We start from the raw sequence: 23,167 nt of genomic DNA, 5'->3' as shown, positions 1-23,167 counted from the left end.
CAATTTTGGTCATATTAACTTATTTGTAGATCTTACTTTGCTGATCATTTTTGCTGTTTACAGTTTATCTTTATCTATAATAATATTCAAGATAATGACCAAAAACTGCAAAATTTCCTTAAAATTACCAATTAAGTGGCAGCAACCCAACAATGGTTTGTTTGATTCATCTGAAAATTTCAGGGCTGATAGATCTTGACCTAATGAACAATTTAACCCCCATGTCAGATTTGCTCTAAATGCTTTCGTTTTTGAGATATAAGCCAAAAACTGCATTTGACCCCTATGTTCTATTTTAAGTAACGGCGGCCATGTTTTTTGACGGATCAAAAATCGATGCGCACATTTTGTGCAGGATACTCTAAGGAACAATCATGCTAAGTTTCATTCAAATCCATTCAGTAGTTTCAGAGGAGAAGATGTTTGAAAAATTGGTAATGACTACAGATGACGACGACGACGGACGCCAAGTGATAAGAAAAGCTCACATGGCCTTTTAGGCCAGGTGAGCTAATAAAGCTGATTCAATAATATAAATACAAGGATGTTCTCATTTTAATGCATTTAAATTATTTATGGTAAAAGGTTAATCTTCTTAAGGAAACTCCTAGAAGACTTCAAAATGTATAATGCATGAACCGATTTGTAAATCTCAATTTGTTAACTGCTAGTTCATCAATTTTGAATACTTTCAATAAAATGTTCATGTGATAATGTTCTGACACCAAAATGCAATAATTGGTTGATTGATTGGTGTTTAAAGTCACTTTCAACACTTTTGTGCTATTTCGTGGCAGTTTTTACAGGTGGAGGAAGCCAGTGCCCAGAGAGAACCATGGACCCTCAGTAGGAACCAAAATCAAAACAATACACTAAAGGAGAGGCAAAAGATAACAAAGCAACACTTAAACTCACAAGTTTAAAATATACTGAAAATGCAATGGGGAAAAGAAACAGACCAAAACACAAAAAAAAACAATATACAAAACACAACTAAGATATGAAAATAAGGATTAAAATACTATAATTGACTCAGCTACCCTTCATAAAATCAGCATACACCATAGTAAGAAACAGACTATTATTCACAAATTTGGATGACAGACAAATAGTACCAGGAAAATTCAAATCAAAGATCAATTGTCAGAAACACACCAAGATCTACCTAAGGGTTTCAGCTCAAAAGTAGAGATCATCAGGGACAAACATCTAATGTAGTACATTAACTATGTTACATCATAAGCAGATATAAAAGTACCCTGCCATATCCACTCTGTTTTTGTTTAGATGTATTTCTATTTGTATCCATCTGGCAATCATACCACATCTTTTTTTATAATCAAAAGATAAAAGCCACTCAATAAATACACTACAATTATATTGGTGGTTCATCATAACAACTACAACAAATATATATATAGAATTTATTAAAAGCAGAGACTTCTGTATAAGCATACAAAATACATATTACAAATTGAATAAATTCATATTAAAAGATATTCCATTTAAAACATGCTGATAAAATATTTCACAAAAGAAAACAGTAAAGGAAAATAAATTAGAATATATCAATGTATAAATACTCATCATACAACAAGTTGTGGATTTCAAAATTTTCCTAATAGACCAATATAACAATAAATAACAAAACAACAACATTCTCAAATAATAAAATTAATAACAGAATCATTCACAACACAATTTAAGTCCAATTTGATACATTTAATACTATTTGAAGTCAGCTTAATAGAAAGTTGTGAAGAAGACTGTTTATATAGGTGAGGGGGAAAACAAATAAATAAAATATTTTGGAAACAAGATCTACAAGATCATACCACTTTCTGTCTCAATCACAAATTTGTTTTTTTGTGAATTCTTTTGGAGAAAAAAATGGTAAAGGTGCCACGGAACCCAGTGTCTTGCCTACTTTTACGGTTAATCACAAGGCTTAACAAAAATGAGGAAAAACGTCAATAAAACTATTCCTCTCAATACATGTATTATGAGAAGCTTCTGTCCAAATTTGGATACTTTATGAATCTAACGAATGTTTTAAAAACTTTAAATGCAGACTGTATGTAATGTTATTTGGAAGAAACACAAAGTCTATTTATAAGTAAAATACAGAAACAGGTAAAAAAAAATCTTCTTATTATTTTCTTTTCCTAAATTTACTTCTGGATACTATTTTCTGATCATAAACAAGATTCTGTCCAAGTTTGGTACAAATTTAGGACAGCTTAAGAAAGTTATTAAAATTTAAAAAACTTTAACCACAGAGTGAATGTAATGTTTCCTGGCAGAAAGACTAAGTCCATTTATAAGTATAATACACAAAAAATGGAATTTTATTTTTACCAAATTTACTTCCGGATACTATCTTATGATCATAAACAAGCTTCTGTCCAAGTTTGGTAGAAATCCAGGATAGTTTAAGAAAGTTATTAAAATTTCAAAAACTTTAACCACAGATGTAATGTAGGATAGATATGTCTCGACATAAAGAGTTCTTTTATAAATAATTTTTGATACCCAACTAAAATGAGTTTATAACAGTGTCAAAATATTCATTTAAATGTAGATCTGTACTGTAAGTAAACACAGGTTTCAAGATTGAAAGTCCTGGTTTGCAAAACAACATAAAAATCAACTGTTCCTTATTTACATCAACTAGCATTGTATTTGTTTTAACAAATGTTTGAATTTCATTGGCAATAATTTCCTGATGGAAAAAGTGGATTAAAACAATTCTAAAAGAGACAACTGCCTTAGAAATATCTAGATATAGGAATAGCTTCTGTAAATTCAGAATTTAAATTTTTAATGATAATGCAAGATTAATTTCTAGTGTAAAGTATTCATGTTGAAGAATATTATAATAAAATTTCAATATGAGTTTCACTATTAAACTAATATTTAATATTCATCTGGTTATAAATTTTCCTTTGTGATAAAATTAAAGTAGTATTAATTTCTAAATTTACAGAATACAGTATTTGATTATTATCAATCATCACTCTTTCTGGAATGAAAAAAAAATTGAAAAATTCAATTCACATAAAAGGTTTCATCAAAATATTTATCATGTCAATACAAAATTAATTTTCGCAATAAAACAATACAGTGACCTGCCAAAAAAAGAAAATGCAACACAGGTATATTTCTTTTCGATACAAATGAATAAAAACACATGCAATATTAGGAATGTTAAATGAACACATATGGTGGTATTAGTTAGAAAATGATCAACAAATGAATGCTTGAAAGTAAAACTTTCTTCAGTTATTTAACTTATCTAAGAATTTAAATACTTCATTTTAAACAGTCCAACTTTCAACCTTAAACCCCAGTTACACTAGACATAGATCGCACCAGACTCACCACGTTATTAAATTAATTCATATCGTGGTGAGGTCGCAGTATAAGTGGCATGAAAATGATAATTTTAGTTGTTTTCAAGATGATACTACATCCTTATTACCCTTCTACAACAATTCTGCTACAATTATACCACTTTCTCATGATTATCATGATCCTACTACGCTCATCATGTTCTCTTAATTTATACAAATTATTTACCTCTTCACTTTTCATAAATGTGTACTAAAAAGTACAAATCCAATCTAATATTAAACTTTAATTATTTTAAATCATAAATTAGGTTTTCAAGTCATCACATTTGTATCTAAAATTAAAATTCAATATGTTAGATATATTAAGGGAGTAATACTGTTGTCATTTTCCTTAATGCTGTATTGGGACTCATAGTGGGTACATTGATGATGCTGATTTGTTCTGAAAGTCTTTCTGAGGAATTCTGTAAAATTACTGATTTCACCACCTGTCCTATTTGTTCTGGTGTTGACATGGCACTGGATAATATGGACCAATCATTTTCACTTATGTCTTGAGGTTTCTAAAAGAAAAAGAAAACAAATTGTTAAATCTAATGTCAACTATCAATTTAATTAATATCATTTCACCTTACAAGAGAACTATTTTCTTTTATCTTATAACATATGATTTAATATAATATGCTGCCATTTTTCCAATATGATGCATTTATAACATTTCAATATTCTTCGGTAGAAAAAATGAGAAAAATGCAATTGTAGTTTTAACACAGGTTTAATTTAAACATATTTATTTATAGTGGATTGGGAAACAAGTTTTGCAACTTATATTAATCCCTTTCCACTTTGCGGGTGCGAGTGTTGCCTTGTAGCGGCATTAGCCTACTCTTTTTTGAAATCTACAAGGGTGTCTTTAATGTGCAAGAGATATGGCTCTCTCTTAACACGGGTCAGCCATTTATCGTCCCTTTCCGAGGGACTATCATCGTTTCCTCAAGACCATACTCCAAATGGTGTCAAGGGAGAGTCGAAAAATTGAGTTCCTTAAATTTTCATCCCGAACGAGAATCGAACCAGTAACCTTTGTGTTAGTAGTCTGATGCAATCACCACTACACCACGACTCTCACGGGGTAGGCATTATATTCGTGTTATTTCAGCTCTTACTTTCACTCAGGCAAAAAAAATCACGAATATAATGCCAACCCATGTTAAAACTACAATAAAGTAAAGCTTGAATCAATTATTTCAATTATAAAATTGTCCTTTTAAATCTGTTAATAACATTTACATAGAATGAAAGGGATATGTTTCGAGAAGTGTATTTAATATAAAGTATTTGGTTAAGTTCTGTTTCATTAAACTTTTTGGGGTAGAGGTTGATACTGATGCACAATATCAATGAAGTTGTTTCAATACAGAAAATAATAAGGGTTAATTAAAGGAAAATACAAACTGAAGAAGTTTATAGGTTGACAAAAAGAAAACAAAATCTTAAGTTTGGGTTATTTTCCTATAAGCAGAAGATTGAACAATTGTTTGTTAGTTGCTTATGTCTTGTGGTAAATATTTCATGCATGTTAAAGAGTTAAACAGGACCCAAAAGCAGAAGAGAGACAAATACCAAAATGAATACATTTGATGACACAGCCAAAACAAACAGTGATTCTGACAGCATTTAGTTTTTATTATTACAAATTGTAGCTTGCAGAATTATGAAAAAGTTTATACTATCAAATTAACCATTTCCTCGATATATTTTTAAATTATCTATTGTGACCAATTATAAACTGGTGGAACTCACAAAAACTGACACAAAAATAACAAAATTAACATTTACCTTTGATATTTGTGCCAGATCTTGACACAGCACTGGAATAACCATTTTCTCATTCCATATGAAGCTGTCAATCAAATTGGAATTGTCTAATTTACCTGCAATAAGAATATCAAACAAAAAAATTGGTCCTGAAATGATTTTTCTTTTTTATTTATTTGACACAGAACTGTATTATCCAAAATTAGAAAATTCAATGATATCCTTGTACAGCTTTTTTATCTGATATTAATAATATGTTTTTAAGGTTAAAACCTGATAACAGTAAAGGTCATCTGTTCAATATTACAAGTACCAATTTTTCTGGACCAGATGCACATTTTTACAATAAAAATTCTTGATTTTAAATATCCAAATAATATAGGGTTATTGCATGAATATTGGGGAATATTGTCTCGAGTAGAATTTTATATTGCACGAGCTTGTGAGTGCAATATATGTTCTATGAGGGACAATATTCCCCAATATTCATGCAATAACCCTTTTATGTATAGCAATATAATATTTGAAAGTAAAAAATGGGTTTTAACTAAGATTTTGTCGTTGATGACGTCATGAATTTTGAAGATTTATTGCACTAGTGCAATATTAGAATATATTGCATGCTAACTTTTGGTTACTCTCTGTTGGAAATATTATATTGCTATACAATAATTCTACCAGATTCTATTGATGCTATATAATTTTTTTGCTTTTACCTGGAAGGAACTTTACACTTTTATAAGTAAATGATCAAATAGAGCTATCATGAGCCAAAAAAGTTTAGCAACACTTTTTTTTTATAAATTTTTTGTTGTTGTTTTTGGAAAAAAATATTTAAACATCATTGATATCATTCTTAGTTTTACCTGTAATTTAAAACAGTCGTACTTTTTCCCTGCTGATTGATTTCGCGCCATTTCAGCTTTGCATGTGTAAATAATGTTTTACCTTCTGTACCTGTACTTTTAAAACGAATTTAAAAATTTCTTTTTCACTAACGTTCAGAAACACACCATTGGTAAGAAAAACACAAACACCTTTGAAAAAATTACATGGGGCGTCGTCCAGGCCTCGCCGAAAATGACAGTCAGAAAGGTCTTGAAATGGTTGATACCGGAATGAGGGTTGCTGACATCATTGCTCGATTTAATGTGCAAAAGGCAACAGTTTAGAGACTAACAAACAGATATCGACAAATTACAACTGCACAGGATAGGTCGATATCTCGTAACAAAAAAAAACTATCGTCAAGGGAGGAGCACTTCCTTCGCTTAAAATCAACACGTGACAAGTTTTTTCCAGCTAAAAAAGTAGTGCATTGATTAAGGGAAGCTGCTGATGTGCCTGCCAATCTTTCATTGGGGCACTTAGGGCATGGCTGAGAAATTGATTTTGAGAAACACTATACTCATTTACGCATTTTGACCCTCCTGCGCTCCATACAAAGAAAATCCTAATGAATGTTAGTGATTAACATTCATGTTGCTTCTGACATATCATCATTCCATTTTTTTATTATTAAAATTATATGTTGTTATGATTTTGTAATAAAATAAAATTTCACATTTTTGTTGCTAAACTTTTTTGGCTCAGTATATATATAAAAAAACAAAAATGTGATCATAGTGCATGGATGCCCCAATTGCACCATCATTTTTTATGTTAAGTGGACCATGAAATTGGGGTAAAAACTTTAATTTTGCATTAAAATTAGAAAGATCATACTATAGGGAATGAGTATTAAGTTTCAAGTTGGTTGGACTTCAACTTCATCAAAAACTACCTTAATCAAAAACTGATGAATGGCCAAACAGACCAAAAAACATAATACTCATAAAAGGGGCATAATAAATGGGGCATAAAATTAGCAACCTAGTTTTAAAGGCATAATTATACTTGTACCTTTTATAACAATGCATATATCAAACACACTAGCCACAATGGCAGGAAAATCTTCATGTCTAACTTGAGTTGTCATGCCATAGTTTTTCAAATCTGTTAGCTAAAACAGAAATATAATTGTGTAGTTAAAACAGAAAATCAAAGCTGAGTTTTGTCTTCCTAATGAGATTAGTAATTCAGTTATTCTTTAGATATAATTAAAAGGTTGTCTTAAGAAATACAACTAATCAGATCATTATGCATTATCAATATCTAGCAAAGAATTTAACTTAAACCTGTGTTACAACTATTTTGAACTTTCAGTAACGGTATGAAGTAAATGCCTCATTGTGGCAATTACATTATGGGAATGGGAATTTTTTAGAAACTGTTTCTAAAAAGTCACTTTTGCTACTTCCAGTGAGTGACTGCTTGATACAGGTTTGACAATATTAGCATTGTTCCTAGGCTTTACAAAATATCCTTTAACATAAAAATAACCACTATACCTGATTTTGTGTGTGTATATGTAGAACTTTATTGTTAGTTTTCCACATTCTTTGTGATTCCTGATAGAAAGACTGTGCCACCATGTCTTCCACGCCATATCCACTTCCTGTCCCTACCACAATATTATCTATAGATGCTAAAGATGTACCTATCGACCTGGAATAATAAAAAAAGAATTTAGTTATACCCCACTCTCACTAATCAATGGAAGAAAATGCATAATTCTATCAATGTGGAAATAAGTCAACAGAAATTATATAGAAAAGGTTTCGGCTCACCTAATTTCAAGAAGCTATGTATTTTATTTTTTTATTTTTTTTAATCAATGTAAAGAACATGCATGTATCCCAGAAATAGTGAGCAAATAGAAGACTTGAACATTGGTAACCCTTTATATCTTACAAAACTGAAGTTTGATAAACAAAAAGCTTTGATTTGTAGTTGTACAGAAAAATGCAACAAAAAAATTCTAACATTCTTTAATACGCATTAACATGAATGTGTCATAAATGAAGATCTGATTCAATATGCTGAGTTTTTAGAATAAAAATTCTGACTAACAAAAGTAATGGTAAAATCATTGCACAAGGGAGAAAATCAAATGTTCTTCAAAATTAACTATTTCAGCAAGAAGCTATATTCTACTATAAGATTAAGAAGAAAGATTATCATGTATTTACATCTTCTTTATCATGTTTTTGGAAAAGATTTTCATTATTAAACATGGTTCTTGTGCAAAGTCTTGTGAAACAAATCCTGATTAAAGATGAAGTAAAATCTGAAAGTGTATCATGCACAGAAAGTAAGCAAGTAAATTTCATGCAAATATCTCATATCTAAAACTAGTGTCAAAGTTATATATTTTCAACACTGGCAAAATATGAGAAAATGAAACTTAACAGAGATTTTCTGATCCAACCAAACTTTTTTTTTATATTTGTAAATTTAGTCAATTATTTAAACATCTTAAAATGACATTTCTTACCTGCAAATTTTCTCTGTCATGTCTGTAATCAGGGAAGAACTACCAGTTACTTGTACAGATAACCTAGACGATACAGTTGACTTAATTTCTCTAACCTGAAATTAAAAAATAAATAAAGGACTTGTGAATGATTGCAAAAGTAATTTGGTTTATATGTAAAGTCAAGAAAACATATTTAAGAAGTATATTGATGAGTTAATTCTCTTTGTCCCTTTTTGTATGTAGAACTAATAGATTCATATAGAGTGCACTATTTTCTTCAACTGCTATAATTTCACATTTAAAATTGTTTGCTAAAAAAGAATGGTAAATAATATATCCATCATTTTCTAAATTGTAAATGCAAATGTATATAATATTGTGCTTGATACAGGCATAAGGAGGATAACAGGAGTATAAATGTCATTAATATCACTAAGATATGTTGTGTGTACTTGCAAATGACAGGTGGGGAAAATGGCTGAGTTAAGTCTCTACAGGGATTTACTTGCACTTTTTTTTTTAAATCTCTATATCCTCCATCTTGTTTGAATAAGTTTTCATTTAGGATGTTTTTATATGGCAATAATAGATAACACCTACATAGACCTTAATTTGGCACTTGTTTCAAGTTTTGAGACGAAAAAAACTTACACAAGTCTCTCTTGATGAATTTCTGTCGTACTCTGTAGATATTAGTAGTTCTTCTGCTCTGCCTATAAGCTGATCTTTGTATTTGTCTGCATTCTGTAATGTAAATTTATACAAAATAAATTAAATATATTTTTCTATTAAATTTTGTTTAGAGACGATTTGACTGAACAGATAGATGTTCTTAGAGCTTTCAGAATAATAAGTTCTTTTCAGTGTAGCTAAGTTAAAAGTTCAATTTCATTTTAGCTAAACGGAACCTTTAACATGTTTAAATTAGCAACTTTCATTTTTTTGCTAAAATATAATTTATTCATGAAAGCACAGAAATAAATCTACTGGTACTTCCAATGCAAGGAATTCTTTAATCAAATGTCATCATATATAAGGCATATAATTTAATGCACCAGGAATATCTTATTTTTCTAATTTTAACACGATTTGTACTTTACCTGACCGCATAATCAAATTTTGACCAATGAAGAACCGAGACCAAACAAACAATAAAATAAAATAAAAATAATCATCATGTCAAGAAAAGTATAAATCAGGTAAGAATTAGCGAAATAGATTTAAAATTGGAATTTCATTTATAATAAAATCGAGAATGGAAATGGGGAATGTATCAAAGAGACAACAACCCGACCATAGAAAAAACAACAGCAAAAGGTCACCAATACGTACATTTAAAATTCAATTCAAGAGAAGCCCGAGTCTGATATCAGAAGATGTAACCAAAGAAAATAAACAAAATGACAATTATACATGAATAACAACTGACTACTAGCAGTTAACTGACATGCCAGCTCCAGACTTCAATTGAAACTGACTGAAAGATTATGATTTCATCATATGAATATCAGGCACAATCCTTCCTGTTAGGGGTTTAGTATCATACCGTCATAACATATATGAGAAGAACATAACCTGTGTCATGCCAACAACTGGTTTTTGAATAAATGTGTTTAGTTTCGATGCAAAGACCCTACAAGTGAATCAATATTAACACCAAAATATGCAATCTTCAATGACCTGACAACAGTATCGTAACTATATCCCTTCTTAATAAGTCTATTTAAAGTTTTTGTTAGTTTCTGTGGTGAATACTGACATTTTTGTGCTTTATAAAGAATATTTCCATAAAAAATTGGATGTGAAATACCTAAACGTATAGGAAGTCTGCATGTTGAGCTATATTTACGAATGATGTTCTTATACTGAGTTTAAGTTTATTTTGTACTTGTACCCACCATTAATACATGATGACCTGTTAATATGGTCAACCAGCCTGGTATCACAAAATCACCATATAAAACTGGAACCAGTTTCTTCCTTTGTTCACAATAAAATACCTGTAAAGGACAATGAATCCATGAACAAATAGACAACTTTTAACAACACAACTTATATGGGGATAAAAATAACATGTCAAAAATGTAAAAAAAACTAGTTGAATGTGAAAATGCACCACTCAGTGTAGCATACTAACATAAAGCTTGCTATCAAATTTTAAGATCATGCAGGTTCATCTCTAGATCTTGTCTGATTCATTTTTGTTGTTGCATCTCACTGATATATATTCTTAACCTTCTTTATTCAAATTACATGTTAACAACTGTGTCTTACATTTGCCAACATTAAAAAAGTTCATATTTTAGATCATTCAGGTTTTTAGTGAAGTTGATGTTGTTTCTTATTTATTATTTATAACTGTTGATGTAAATGTTAATTGTTTTTTTGGGTCTTTGTATACTCCTTGGTTTTGATTGTTATTGCCTTATAAACACTTTAAACTTTTTAGCTACTGTAAATTACATACACCTGGATAGTGGAACACCATTAAACATTGTTGACATCCAACTTGATATACTAACTCTTTATCTGTTCTAAATAAGAATGATTTGAATATGCTCAATATTAACATATAGTTAATTATCAAAATCTGGTGAAAAACTGCAGAAATTTTATCATTTGCCAATACAATCTTGATTTGCCTACAATAAACAGTTCAGGGTTTTTGACTTGCCCTTTGTATATGGTTTTAATACCAGTTGCTGATTGATAAGATGTATCCATTATTGACAGCCATTCTGAGCCATGTTTAGACTTGTCCAATGTATATAGTTTATAAGCCTACCTGTTGTTGACATGTTCTAGACAGTATAAACTGTTGTGACAGAATAAGATCAATAACTCCAGCTTCATTGACAGCCTACCTGTTGTTGACAGGTTCTAGACAGTATAAACTGTTGAGACAGAATAAGAACAATAACTCCAGCTTCATTGACAGCCTACATGTTGTTGACATGTTCTAGACAGTATAAACTGTAGTGACAGAATAAGAACAATAACTCCAGCTTCATTGACAGCCTACCTGTTGTTGACATGTTCTAGACAGTATAAACTGTTGAGACAGAATAAGAACAATAACTCCAGCTTCATTGACAGCCTACCTGTTGTTGACATGTTCTAGACAGTATAAACTGTTGAGACAGAATAAGAACAATAACTCCAGCTTCATTGACAGCCTACCTGTTGTTGACATGTTCTAGACAGTATAAACTGTTGAGACAGAATAAGAACAATAACTCCAGCTTCATTGACAGCCTACCTGTTGTTGACATGTTCTAGACAGTATAAACTGTTGAGACAGAATAAGAACAATAACTCCAGCTTCATTGACAGCTTACCTGTTGTTGACAGGTTCTAGACAGTATAAACTGTTGAGACAGAATAAGAACAATAACTCCAGCTTCATTGACAGCCTACATGTTGTTGACATGTTCTAGACAGTATAAACTGTAGTGACAGAATAAGAACAATAACTCCAGCTTCATTGACAGCCTACCTGTTGTTGACATGTTCTAGACAGTATAAACTGTTGAGACAGAATAAGAACAATAACTCCAGCTTCATTGACAGCCTACCTGTTGTTGACATGTTCTAGACAGTATAAACTGTTGAGACAGAATAAGAACAATAACTCCAGCTTCATTGACAGCCTACCTGTTGTTGACATGTTCTAGACAGTATAAACTGTTGAGACAGAATAAGAACAATAACTCCAGCTTCATTGACAGCCTACCTGTTGTTGACATGTTCTAGACAGTATAAACTGTTGAGACAGAATAAGAACAATAACTCCAGCTTCATTGACAGCTTACCTGTTGTTGACAGGTTCTAGACAGTATAAACTGTTGAGACAGAATAAGAACAATAACTCCAGCTTCATTGACAGCCTACATGTTGTTGACATGTTCTAGACAGTATAAACTGTAGTGACAGAATAAGAACAATAACTCCAGCTTCATTGACAGCCTACCTGTTGTTGACATGTTCTAGACAGTATAAACTGTTGTGACAGAATAAGAACAATAACTCCAGCTTCATTGACAGCCTACCTGTTGTTGACAGGTTCTAGACAGAATAAACTGTTGAGACAGAATAAGAACAATAACTCCAGCTTCATTGACAGCCTACCTGTTGTTGACAAGTTCTAGACAGTATAAACTGTTGTGACAGAATAAGAACAATAACTCCAGCTTCATTGACAGCCTACCTGTTGTTGACAGGTTCTAGACAGTATAAACTGTTGTGACAGAATAAGAACAATAACTCCAGCTTCATTGACAGCTTACCTGCTGTTGACATGTTCTAGACAGTATAAACTGTGTTGAGACAGAATAAGAACAATAACTCCAGCTTCATTGACAGCTTACCTGCTGTTGACATGTTCTAGACAGTATAAACTGTTGTGACAGAATAAGAACAATAACTCCAGCTTCATTGACAGCCTACCTGTTGTTGACAGGTTCTAGACATTATAAACTGTTGAGACAGAATAAGAACAATAACTCCAGCTTCATTGACAGCCTACCTGTTGTTGACAGGTTCTAGACAGTATAAACTGTTGTGACAGAATAAGAACAATAACTCCAGCTTCATTGACAGCCTACCTGTTGTTGACAGGTTCTAGACAGTATAAACTGTTGTGACAGAATAAGAACAATAACTCCAGCTTCATTGACAGCCTACCTGTTGTTGACATGTTCTAGACATTATAAACTGTTGAGACAGAATAAGAACAATAACTCCAGCTTCATTGACAGCTTACCTGCTGTTGACATGTTCTAGACAGTATAAACTGTTGTGACAGAATAAGAACAATAACTCCAGCTTCATCAGCTTGTTCTTGGAAGATTTGTCTGTTCTGTAACTCTGTTGTTCCTGGTTTTATACCAGTTTCTATCAAATAGAAATTAATTAAATAAATATATACAGTTTTCTCAATCTAAAGAGAGCCGAAAGATATCAAAGGGACATTCAAAATCATTTAAATTGCATATAAACTGAAAACACCATGATCTGTTTTTTACTGGGTTTTTTTTACTGTTCAAATGACATGGTGTATATTTTGGGCATGTTAACAAAACAATCACATCAATAAAGGTGGCATATGATAGCTTTTCAGTTTTATCTTAGTCTAATTGAAAAATTGAAACAACTTGTTAACATAAATAAATCATCTTAGAAACATTGCACATGTTCTAAAGTCCTATCATTGAAAGATATATCTTCAAATGTTAAACTACTTTAAACTCTTTATTATTAAGCTCAAACTTGTTAGAAATTACCCAAAAAAAAACAAGAATATGTGTGAACAAGACATCCCTGTCTTACAAGCACTATCCCATTCTCATGTTCAGCGAACTATGAAATCAGCATCAGAATCTTAATTTTGCATATAAATAAAATGTTTTATCTAAATGATCAATGTACTAACGCTAACGTCGCCAGTTAAAAAACAGGCAAATGCTTATGCAGTATCTTGTTTTCACTGACAGGTTTGTCTATAAAAAGGTGTGTTTAAAGTATTATGTGGAGTTCTAAATATAATTTAGATGAATACAGAATATACATACCATGATCTGTCAAAGAATCAGGATAGTTCATTGATAACTGTGTTGAACACCAAACCTCAAATTTGTGTCTCGCTAACAATTCTTTCATCCCAACAGCCTAAATAAAAAAAATCATTTTTATCGTAAATATGCAAATAATATCAACTTTTATTGTTCTAAGGGACAGAATATACAAAAACAACTTATTTTGGCGAATACATTTTTGAAGATTCCATCCTCTATAAACTTTGAGGCAATTCATTTTCATAATTTCCTAACTTTGTTATTTTTTTCCGACCATAGGTCCAAATTTGACAATTAAGCAATGAATTTATATTTGTGTAATTTCACTACTTTTGAAAGTCATGTAAATCACTTGCTCAGGAAAATTATATTTCATAAACTTATCAGCATACTTATAAAATCAATGTTAAAGCTTGCATATTGGAATTAATTATACTGTAGAAGAAATCCATTGAACTTGAAACCTTATGTTTTTTGCATTTAAAATAACTCCTATAAATATTGTAAAATAAGTACCCAATAGAAACCTGGGGATTGAAAATCAACTTACCAGTGTGGATTGTTGTGGATGTACACATATAACTACTAGTGGATTGCCCTCTCTGTTTTCTATTGTTGCTTGTGGATTAGAACTATCTACACATGGACAACTCTTTACTACAGTTTTCTGTTTAAAAAATTAAAAAATATTAATAACATTATCAATATTAAACAACTCAGAAAAAAACTTCAGTTATATAATCTCAGAATAAATGTTAGGTCAATAGTTTATCAGGTAAAAATATGATAAAATGTTACTTTTAACTTAAAAATAATTGTAATTGGGTTTTTTTACTCTATCCTCAAATTTTACATTATAAATAATGATATTATGACGTGTAGTTATTCGTGTCTTGAGACTTTTTGTAGATAAGTTTTGACTGATTTTTTTTCAGTAATGAATTACCTATAGTTATTCCTAGAACTGGTCAATGATAAAAACTTTAATAATTAAATCATTTCCGATCTGTCTGATTTATCATTTATACTTTTTGTCTGATTGGATAACCCTAGAAAGAATAAGTAATTTGTCACTTCAAAATCTATTTTTCAACTGGACTGATTTTGCAAAGTCAACTGTCCATGAAGCAGGGTTTCCTTACAAGTTTATCATGTTTATTTTAAATTACATTTCAGTGAAATTAACTCTTTAGTTAATGACTTGCATATCAAGAAAAAAAATAAACATTTGTTTCATAGAGGAAAATCTGAAAGTATTTTGTTTTCCCCTTGGATTTTGAGCCTATACCAAATTTGGAAAAGATGGATAATTATTTTACAGGACACATTTTTCATGGCCATGAACTGATTTTTTTTATGTGTTTTTCCTTTCACAACTTTCCAGTTTTATGATATAATTCTTGAGTATACCCTTTTGATAAGAGAAGGAAGATCTGAGTCTGTGTTCATGAACTTCTGAACTTTTTCTGCTATCTGTTTTGCTACACACTTCAGATCTTTACTCTTCCATGTAAATATGTCCTTATTTTTATCTACAATAATAAAAAGAGTAAAATGATACATGGTTTACTTCTCTGTATCAAATTAGGTAATGTCATAAACATCATACTTTTTTAAAATTTATACAAGAAGCCCATTTTTTTAAGTGTTTTTAATTGGAAGAAAGAATCTTGTGCAAAAATAGCTAAAAGCCTTGTCATTATAAATAAGGACAGGTTTAGTTCTTTACAATTGTTTCTCATTTTATCATCACAGTGCCCTTTTTAAAGTTTACTACATAGCATGAGTGATGTTAATTGTTGAAGTCTTGCCTTTCACTAAATTATCTGATCAATGAAATATTTAAACAGCACCAATATAATATTCAATGGATCTATTCTTAGTTCTTATGTCAAATTAAGATACCAGAATATTTAGATCCCCTAAAGATATTATTTCAGTGGTTTATACATTTAATATTTCTCAAGGGAACTCTGCCAGCACTGAACAAAAGAAGTGATGGTTCAGCAGCTCTTTGTTTCTTCAATCAATTTTCTATAAAGTCTCATCACAAAAATATTACTACAGAAACATCCAAAATCACAGTACCTGTATTATAAGTAGTCCAGCTGATATACTGTGTTGTTGAAAATTGTATTGCAAGGCATGGTGGTGGCCAGTCTGACAGGAAACTGACTGGAATGATGTACTTTCCTAAAACATCGGCTAACTTTATCTACAGATGGAAAGTATGCATAAATGTGTAAGGACAAAAAAGACAACTTTAATATAATTTCAAACTAATAAAAAAGTATGATGACTGAAGTTTATTTTTCATATACTGTGGATTCATTATTATTTGTTAGATACTAAATTTCATGGGTTTTGTGGGTACAGGTGAACCACAAATTCAAATGTTAAAAGAATATCATGTTTTCAATAGGCGTTGTAAACAGAAATTGGCAAAACCTGTTGATATGAAATAAAGCTTTCCTACACTCTTACATCATAAAGAATTATTATTTTTGTTTATATCAAGTGTGAATATGCTATTTTACAAACATGGTTGGGATATCTGAACAATATTTGTTTTTTTTCTCTGAAGACAAATTTGTTTTTAATGTTTAATTTTTGGAAACAAATTAGGCGGTAAGTTTTCTGGTTTGAATTGTTTAACATTGTCATTTTGGGGCCTGTTATAGCTGACTATGTGGTATGGGCCTTGCTCATTGTTGAAGGTTGTACAGTGAGCTATAGTTGTTAATTTATGTGTCATTTTGGTCTCTTTGGAGATTTGTCGTATTGGCAATCATACCACGTCTTCTTTTTTTATATATATCAGATGAGAAAAAGTGTATATAAAGGTAGGAAGTTTAATACAAACTTAATATTCATGATTACCAAATGTAGATGTGTAGTAACTGGGAAGCAAAATTTTACAATTATCCGTAGTAAAAAAAGATATATATGCACCATGCATTGTAGTTTTAATCCTCATTCACATATAAACTTCCATATTGGTCGATTAACTACTCCCCGTCATGAGGAGAAATATGTTTTTAAACTAACCTCTCTATTGGTCCATAAAGTTTCTCCATACTTAGGTGTGACTAATGGGACAAACACCTGACAATTCCTGACAGCATCATTGAGAGAATCCTGCCAATCCACACCTGATGTGATTTCATGTACATCCTGGAGAGAAAAAAAATAATTTAGAATCCACAAAGCCAATTTGGAGTGACATATTATACATATAAATCAATTTTCATTTAAATACTAACACAAAAATATGTTTTACAAAATTTGAGATCTTAAAAGACAGTTTGGTTCCTACAGTTTTTAACAATTAAGTTTTCCCAAAAATGTGTCTTTTAATTTTCACACAAAAAAAAGAATATGCACCTTTACAATATTGCAAAACAACTATATAAAAATTTTAACATCTTACCCATATTTGGAGTTTTTTGTTCAAAAATATTGTTGATGAACAAATAGCCAAATAGTCAAAGTGAAAACTATAAACTTCTGCATTCAAAATATATATCACAAACAAATGATGATAACTGTGACTTTTTCAGTAATAAGATTCACATTCAATTGTAAACAGAGCTTATGTATATATTTTAGTTTTTGTCAGCAGCCATACTTACAAGATAGACACTAAAACCAAGGGAAGATAACTCTTGTTTTAGTATTAGAGCATGGTGTGCTGCATCTGTTCGTACATAACTGATCAAGATTTGTTTTTGTCAGCAGCCATACTTACAAGATAGACACTAAAACCAAGGGAAGATAACTCTTGTTTTAGTATTAGAGCATGATGTGCTGCATCTATTCTTACATAACTGATTAAGATTTGTTTTTGTCAGCAGCCATACTTACAAGATAGACACTCAAACCAAGGGAAGATAACTCTTGTTTTAGTATTAGAGCATGATGTGCTGCATCTATTCTTACATAACTGATCAAGATTTGTTTTTGTCATCAGCCATACTTACAAGATAGACACTAAAACCAAGGGAAGATAACTCTTGTTTTAGTATTAGAGCATGATGTGCTGCATCTGTTCTTACATAACTGAGTAAGATTTGTTTTTGTCAGCAGCCATACTTACAAGATAGACACTAAAACCAAGGGAAGATAACTCTTGTTTTAGTATTAGAGCATGATGTGCTGCATCTGTTCTTACATAACTGAGTAAGATTTGTTTTTGTCAGCAGCCATACTTACAAGATAGACACTAAAACCAAGGGAAGATAACTCTTGTTTTAGTATTAGAGCATGATGTGCTGCATCTGCTCTAACATAACTGATTAAGATTTGTTTTTGTCAGCAGCCATACTTACAAGATAGACACTAAAACCAAGGGAAGATAACTCTTGTTTTAGTATTAGAGCATGATGTGCTGCATCTATTCTTACATAACTGATTAAGATTTGTTTTTGTCAGCAGCCATACTTACAAGATAGACACTAAAACCAAGGGAAGATAACTCTTGTTTTAGTATTAGAGCATGATGTGCTGCATCTATTCTTACATAACTGATTAAGATTTGTTTTTGTCAGCAGCCATACTTACAAGATAGACACTAAAACCAAGGGAAGATAACTCTTGTTTTAGTATTAGAGCATGATGTGCTGCATCTATTCTTACATAACTGATTAAGATTTGTTTTTGTCAGCAGCCATACTTACAAGATAGACACTAAAACCAAGGGAAGATAACTCTTGTTTTAGTATTAGAGCATGATGTGCTGCATCTGTTCTTACATAACTGATTAAGATTTGTTTTTGTCAGCAGCCATACTTACAAGATAGACACTCAAACCAAGGGAAGATAACTCTTGTTTTAGTATTAGAGCATGATGTGCTGCATCTGTTCTTACATAACTGATTAAGATTTGTTTTTCATCAGTCATACTGGAATCTGCAATCTGATTTCTATCCAAATCCTTACTGGTACGAAATGATAAATGTCTAGTGCTGAAAAATATAAAGATATTGTCTATGGTCTCTTGGCATGTCATACAATGTGCACTAAAATATACAATTTGTTTATTTCCTTGTAAAAATTATTTTGATAAGTCTGACGTAAAATGTAATATGCCTTCATTTCTAAAATTGCTGTCATCTGATCAATATTCTGAAATATTTACTGAATACTCAGTTAGACATGGGGTAACAATATCTTTTTTAAAAATTTAATATACAACTAGATGTGTCAAAGCGACACGAATGGTCCTGTCTCAAAAAGTTGAAAAAATCTGCAATTTCCATTACATATGTGGACACAAACATGATGGTTGTCGCACATATAAAAAATCAGCTCAAAATCTGATTTTCAATAATTTTCCAAGTTGTAAACCCTAAATTCTGGCAAAAATACACCTTATCGCTTGACCCGAGAATCTGTTCCGCTTGAACTATTGGCGTCATACAACAATCACTTTTCCATTGTGGCGTCAGATATTTTGAATTATGAAGTCAAAATTTTACGGGACCCTGTGTGATGTCCAGTAATGGCGGACAAATAGCGATAAGGTGTATTAGCAGAGCTGAACCAAACTTAAACTTGATCTGTAACTCATCATGAGTAACTACATATCAAAAATCAGCCCAATATCTGAAAGTGTTTAGAATAAAATTCTGTATAACAGTGATTTTCAACAACTTATTAAAGTCCCTAGCCCGATATTTCGACAAAAATTAGCCGAGCAGAACAAAACTTAAACTTGGTCTGTAACTCATCTTGGTTAACCCACATACCAAAAATCAGCCAAATATATGAATGCGTTTAGAAAAAAACTCCGTTTAATGGTTTGTTGCAGATGATGGAATTTCGGAATATCAAAATTACGGACAAGGTTCAATATATATGGCACAACAACTTTGTTGCGGGGCCATAAAAAGTAAAAGAAACAATTAGGTCAATAAAAAAAGATAAAATTTTTTGGAAATATATTGCTGTGTTTACCCTTTAATTTTCTTCCTTGGTTGGGGACTAGGAGTCAGTGGGGAACTGTTTGGTGTAAGGAAAGTCTGTACATCAACAATGAGACAGGAATCTTCTATTATGTCAATCACCTTCAGCTGACTCTCTTGCTTACAGCTGATTGGCCAGGTATTGTGTTTCAGGAACCAGTAGTTTTGTCTGGAGAGCTTACTTCCAGTCATCTATAATTCAAGAGCACATTGTCATATTAAAGATCTTTTATATAAACTGTTTTTCTGTTTTGTCAATTTGCCTTTTTCATAATCCTCCTTTCTTCCATGTTCTTGAATTTGAATAAAATTAAAAGCTGTAGTATGGTGTTATTTGAGACCAAAACTGAAGTATGACAACATTTTATGAATTTTTCATTAAATAATAATTATGTGCAAAGTATCAACTGAAATAACTTTAAAATAGTAAGAGATATGTTGGCCACCTAAACAATCTTGATTATATAATTGTGTATAATTAGTAAAATGTAAAACAAAAAATATTCTGAAATATATTTGTGATGCTGCATTTAGTTCTCAAATATTGAAATAAACATTGTACAGTTCTTTTTAATGAATCATATTAAGCTGTTTGTTGTGATTAAATCTTAAAATGATTTAATTAGTAAAATCTACGTTTATTGTTTTGTTCATAAATTAGGCCCTTAATTTTCTTGTTTTAATTAATAATAAATTCACTTTTGTCATTTCACAGCCTTTTATAACTAACTATGTGGCATTAACTTTGTTCATTGTATAATATAAAATTAAGAATGGAAATGGGGAATGTGTCAAAGAGACAACCCGACCATATAAAAAACAACAGCAGAAGGTCACCAACAGGTCTTCAATGTAGCGAGAAATTCCCGCACCCGGAGGCGTCCTTCAGCTGGCCCCTTAACAAATATATACTAGTTCAGTGATAATGAAAGACTGTATAAGGACCTACAGTTGTTAAATTCTGTGTCATTTGGTCTCTTGTGAAGAGTTGTCTCATCATCTTTTTTTATATTTGTTGAATATTTTACATGAAATTCCAATGTTTACATCACTAACACATGCATTTTCATTAAAATATCTTACTGGATGTTACCTGTGATTGAATAGATTGTCGTACATCTGACAAAACACAATGAAGATCAACAAACACCATACCAAGATTTTCTCCAGACCTTTGTCTAATTCCAATACATGGCGTCTCTACAATCAATAAACTATCATATATAAAACACAATGAAGATCAACAAACACCATACCAAGATTTTCTCCAGACCTTTGTCTTATTCCAATACATGGCATCTCTAAAATGAATAATCTATCATATATAAAGCATAAAAGCATAGTGTCCTTCAAATCTCTCTTTTTTGGTGCATCAATAAACATGATAAAGGTTAAACATGTACATGTAATTATACAGTAGTTGTGAAATCATTGTAATTTTTATTGTAGAGTAATATTAATTAATATAATTTTTTTCCCAAATAATGTGAAAAAAAACCCCAAAAACACCTTTTTAAGAAAATTAATTAACTTGTAAGTGGATTGATATTGACTTTAGGTAAAATGTCATAGGTACAAGTATTATGTAATTTTATAAATGTAATTCTTTATCCTAATATATATTCTGACAGGTACATAAGTTGAATAAACAGTAATCCTAGCTATAAACAAATGACAAAACATCTTACCAAAATATCTCTGTATAAATAATGAGCACTCTTCTGATACAATTTGTTTTACAAAAACTGAGTTTTCTAAGTTCCAGTTTATATTCCAACTGAAATGAAAAAAAAACAGTTTTCAGATGAATAACAGATAGGAAAGTTCCCAGATAGCTCCTGCTTTTAATACTGTGGAGGTTGAAAAAGTCATATCACAGGAAAATTTCTATATGCTGTATCACATAATATTTTCTTTATATCTTTCTAGTTAAACACAGGCAAATTAAGCAAATTAAGCAAATAGACTGATTAAAATAGATTACTACACTTTTCTAATGTTGGTTTGAAGAATTGCACATGTAAGTTCTCATAAAAGAAATATTAATTCCATTACTTCTTAAAACAATAAAAACATGGCAATACTGCCAATAGTTTCTGAATCTTAAGAGTCCTTTTTAGCATGCATGTTTCTATGTCTATGTTGTACATGTATATCATGTATATGTACAGTTTTAAAAGCAAGTGGTTTACCAACATGACCAATACACAGCCTTAATTTATAACTAAGTGGTTGACATTGTTAAGTATTAGAAGGTACCATGACCTTAAACTCTCATTTATTCCCCTTAAAAAAAATATGATAAAGAATATAATCTGACATTTGATCATTAAATACTAAACAGATATATCATGTTAAGGAGGGGTATTTGCGAAGAATACCAGCTGAGAAAATGCTAAATTTCATGAGCAATAAGGCGAGGGTAATTCATTCTTAAGACTGGTATTTTTCTCAAATACCCCTCAATAACATGCTATATCTGTTTAATTACACCGAATGTTAATGTTCCAAAACGCATTGATGATCGTGACGTTACAAGCGTCCAGTAGGATAGAGTATTTTTTGGAAAATACCACGGCAGAGAGGGTAAAAAAGGCATATCCTTTTGGCAAATGCCATGTAGGTGATAAAAAATGAACGATATTCATTTGATAACAGTAAATTGTTGAAAAATACACTAGCTATCAACCAATCAAAATCCAGGATTCTTACATAAGATGTAATTAAAATACAAATACCCCTGCTTTGTACAGAATATGAAAGTCTCTGGTAAAGCTGTAACTTGACTACACATTAGATCTCTTAAGCTGTGCAGGGATAAATCTTCATTCTTGGCTACCATGACAACACCAAGACAGGTCTGAGTTTCAGTCCTACCACCATTTATAAGCTGTATACCTATCAAATGGTTTTCTGTTATTTCTGTCTCTAAAATAGAAAAAAGAAAAAAAAGCTAAATTAGTTTGCTGCACAGTAATCCAAATAGGTAAAACAAAAAAATCACTGAACTTTTTGTCTCTGAACAAATTTCAGCTATATGAGCTTTTATGAAATCACCAATTGAACAGTCCACCAATCAGGAAAAGTAAGGGTTACTGATGA

General features: G+C 30.9%; 2 protein-coding genes across 2 annotated transcripts in view; both read right to left on the bottom strand.

The window, feature by feature from the left end:
• Positions 1 to 2,840: 2,840 nt before the first annotated feature.
• LOC134715349 (uncharacterized) lies at positions 2,841 to 17,826 on the bottom strand. Its single transcript, XM_063577469.1, has 14 exons — positions 17,735 to 17,826; positions 17,151 to 17,276; positions 16,191 to 16,317; positions 15,513 to 15,634; positions 14,653 to 14,769; positions 14,100 to 14,196; positions 13,292 to 13,422; positions 10,428 to 10,529; positions 9,181 to 9,273; positions 8,548 to 8,642; positions 7,562 to 7,718; positions 7,074 to 7,173; positions 5,193 to 5,287; positions 2,841 to 3,916 (listed from the first exon to the last, which is right to left on the bottom strand). The coding sequence occupies exons 4-14, from the start codon at positions 15,549 to 15,551 to the stop codon at positions 3,716 to 3,718; spliced, it is 1,227 nt and encodes a 408-aa protein (XP_063433539.1). The 5' UTR covers positions 15,552 to 15,634; positions 16,191 to 16,317; positions 17,151 to 17,276; positions 17,735 to 17,826; the 3' UTR covers positions 2,841 to 3,715.
• Positions 17,827 to 21,271: 3,445 nt separating this feature from the next.
• LOC134716637 (uncharacterized) overlaps positions 21,272 to 23,167 on the bottom strand; it is a 109,343-nt gene continuing 107,447 nt past the window's right edge. Inside the window, exons 2-4 of the mRNA XM_063579646.1 lie at positions 22,804 to 22,993; positions 21,754 to 21,842; positions 21,272 to 21,366 (exon numbers count right to left, since the gene is read on the bottom strand). Coding sequence (XP_063435716.1) covers positions 21,272 to 21,366; positions 21,754 to 21,842; positions 22,804 to 22,993 — 374 coding nt within the window. The remainder of the gene's footprint in view (positions 21,367 to 21,753; positions 21,843 to 22,803; positions 22,994 to 23,167) is intronic.

This window comes from Mytilus trossulus, chromosome 4 (assembly GCF_036588685.1).
Source record: "Mytilus trossulus isolate FHL-02 chromosome 4, PNRI_Mtr1.1.1.hap1, whole genome shotgun sequence".
Lineage (NCBI taxonomy): Eukaryota > Metazoa > Mollusca > Bivalvia > Mytilida > Mytilidae > Mytilus > Mytilus trossulus.
Note: the sequence above shows the minus strand (reverse complement) of the source record. Positions and strands in the feature narration are given on the sequence as shown.

What these genes read in the sequence shown, in the direction of transcription:
- LOC134715349 (XM_063577469.1), bottom strand. Translation starts at nt 15,551, where the DNA reads ATGAACACAGACTCAGATCTTCCTTCTCTTATCAAAAGG. An exon ending in TGATTCTTTGACAGATCATG is followed by an intron (nt 13,423 to 14,099) that starts GTATGTATATTC and finishes TCTATTTGATAG; the next exon opens with AAACTGGTATAAAACCAGGA. An exon ending in ATGACAGAGAAAATTTGCAG is followed by an intron (nt 7,719 to 8,547) that starts GTAAGAAATGTC and finishes TTATTATTCCAG; the next exon opens with GTCGATAGGTACATCTTTAG.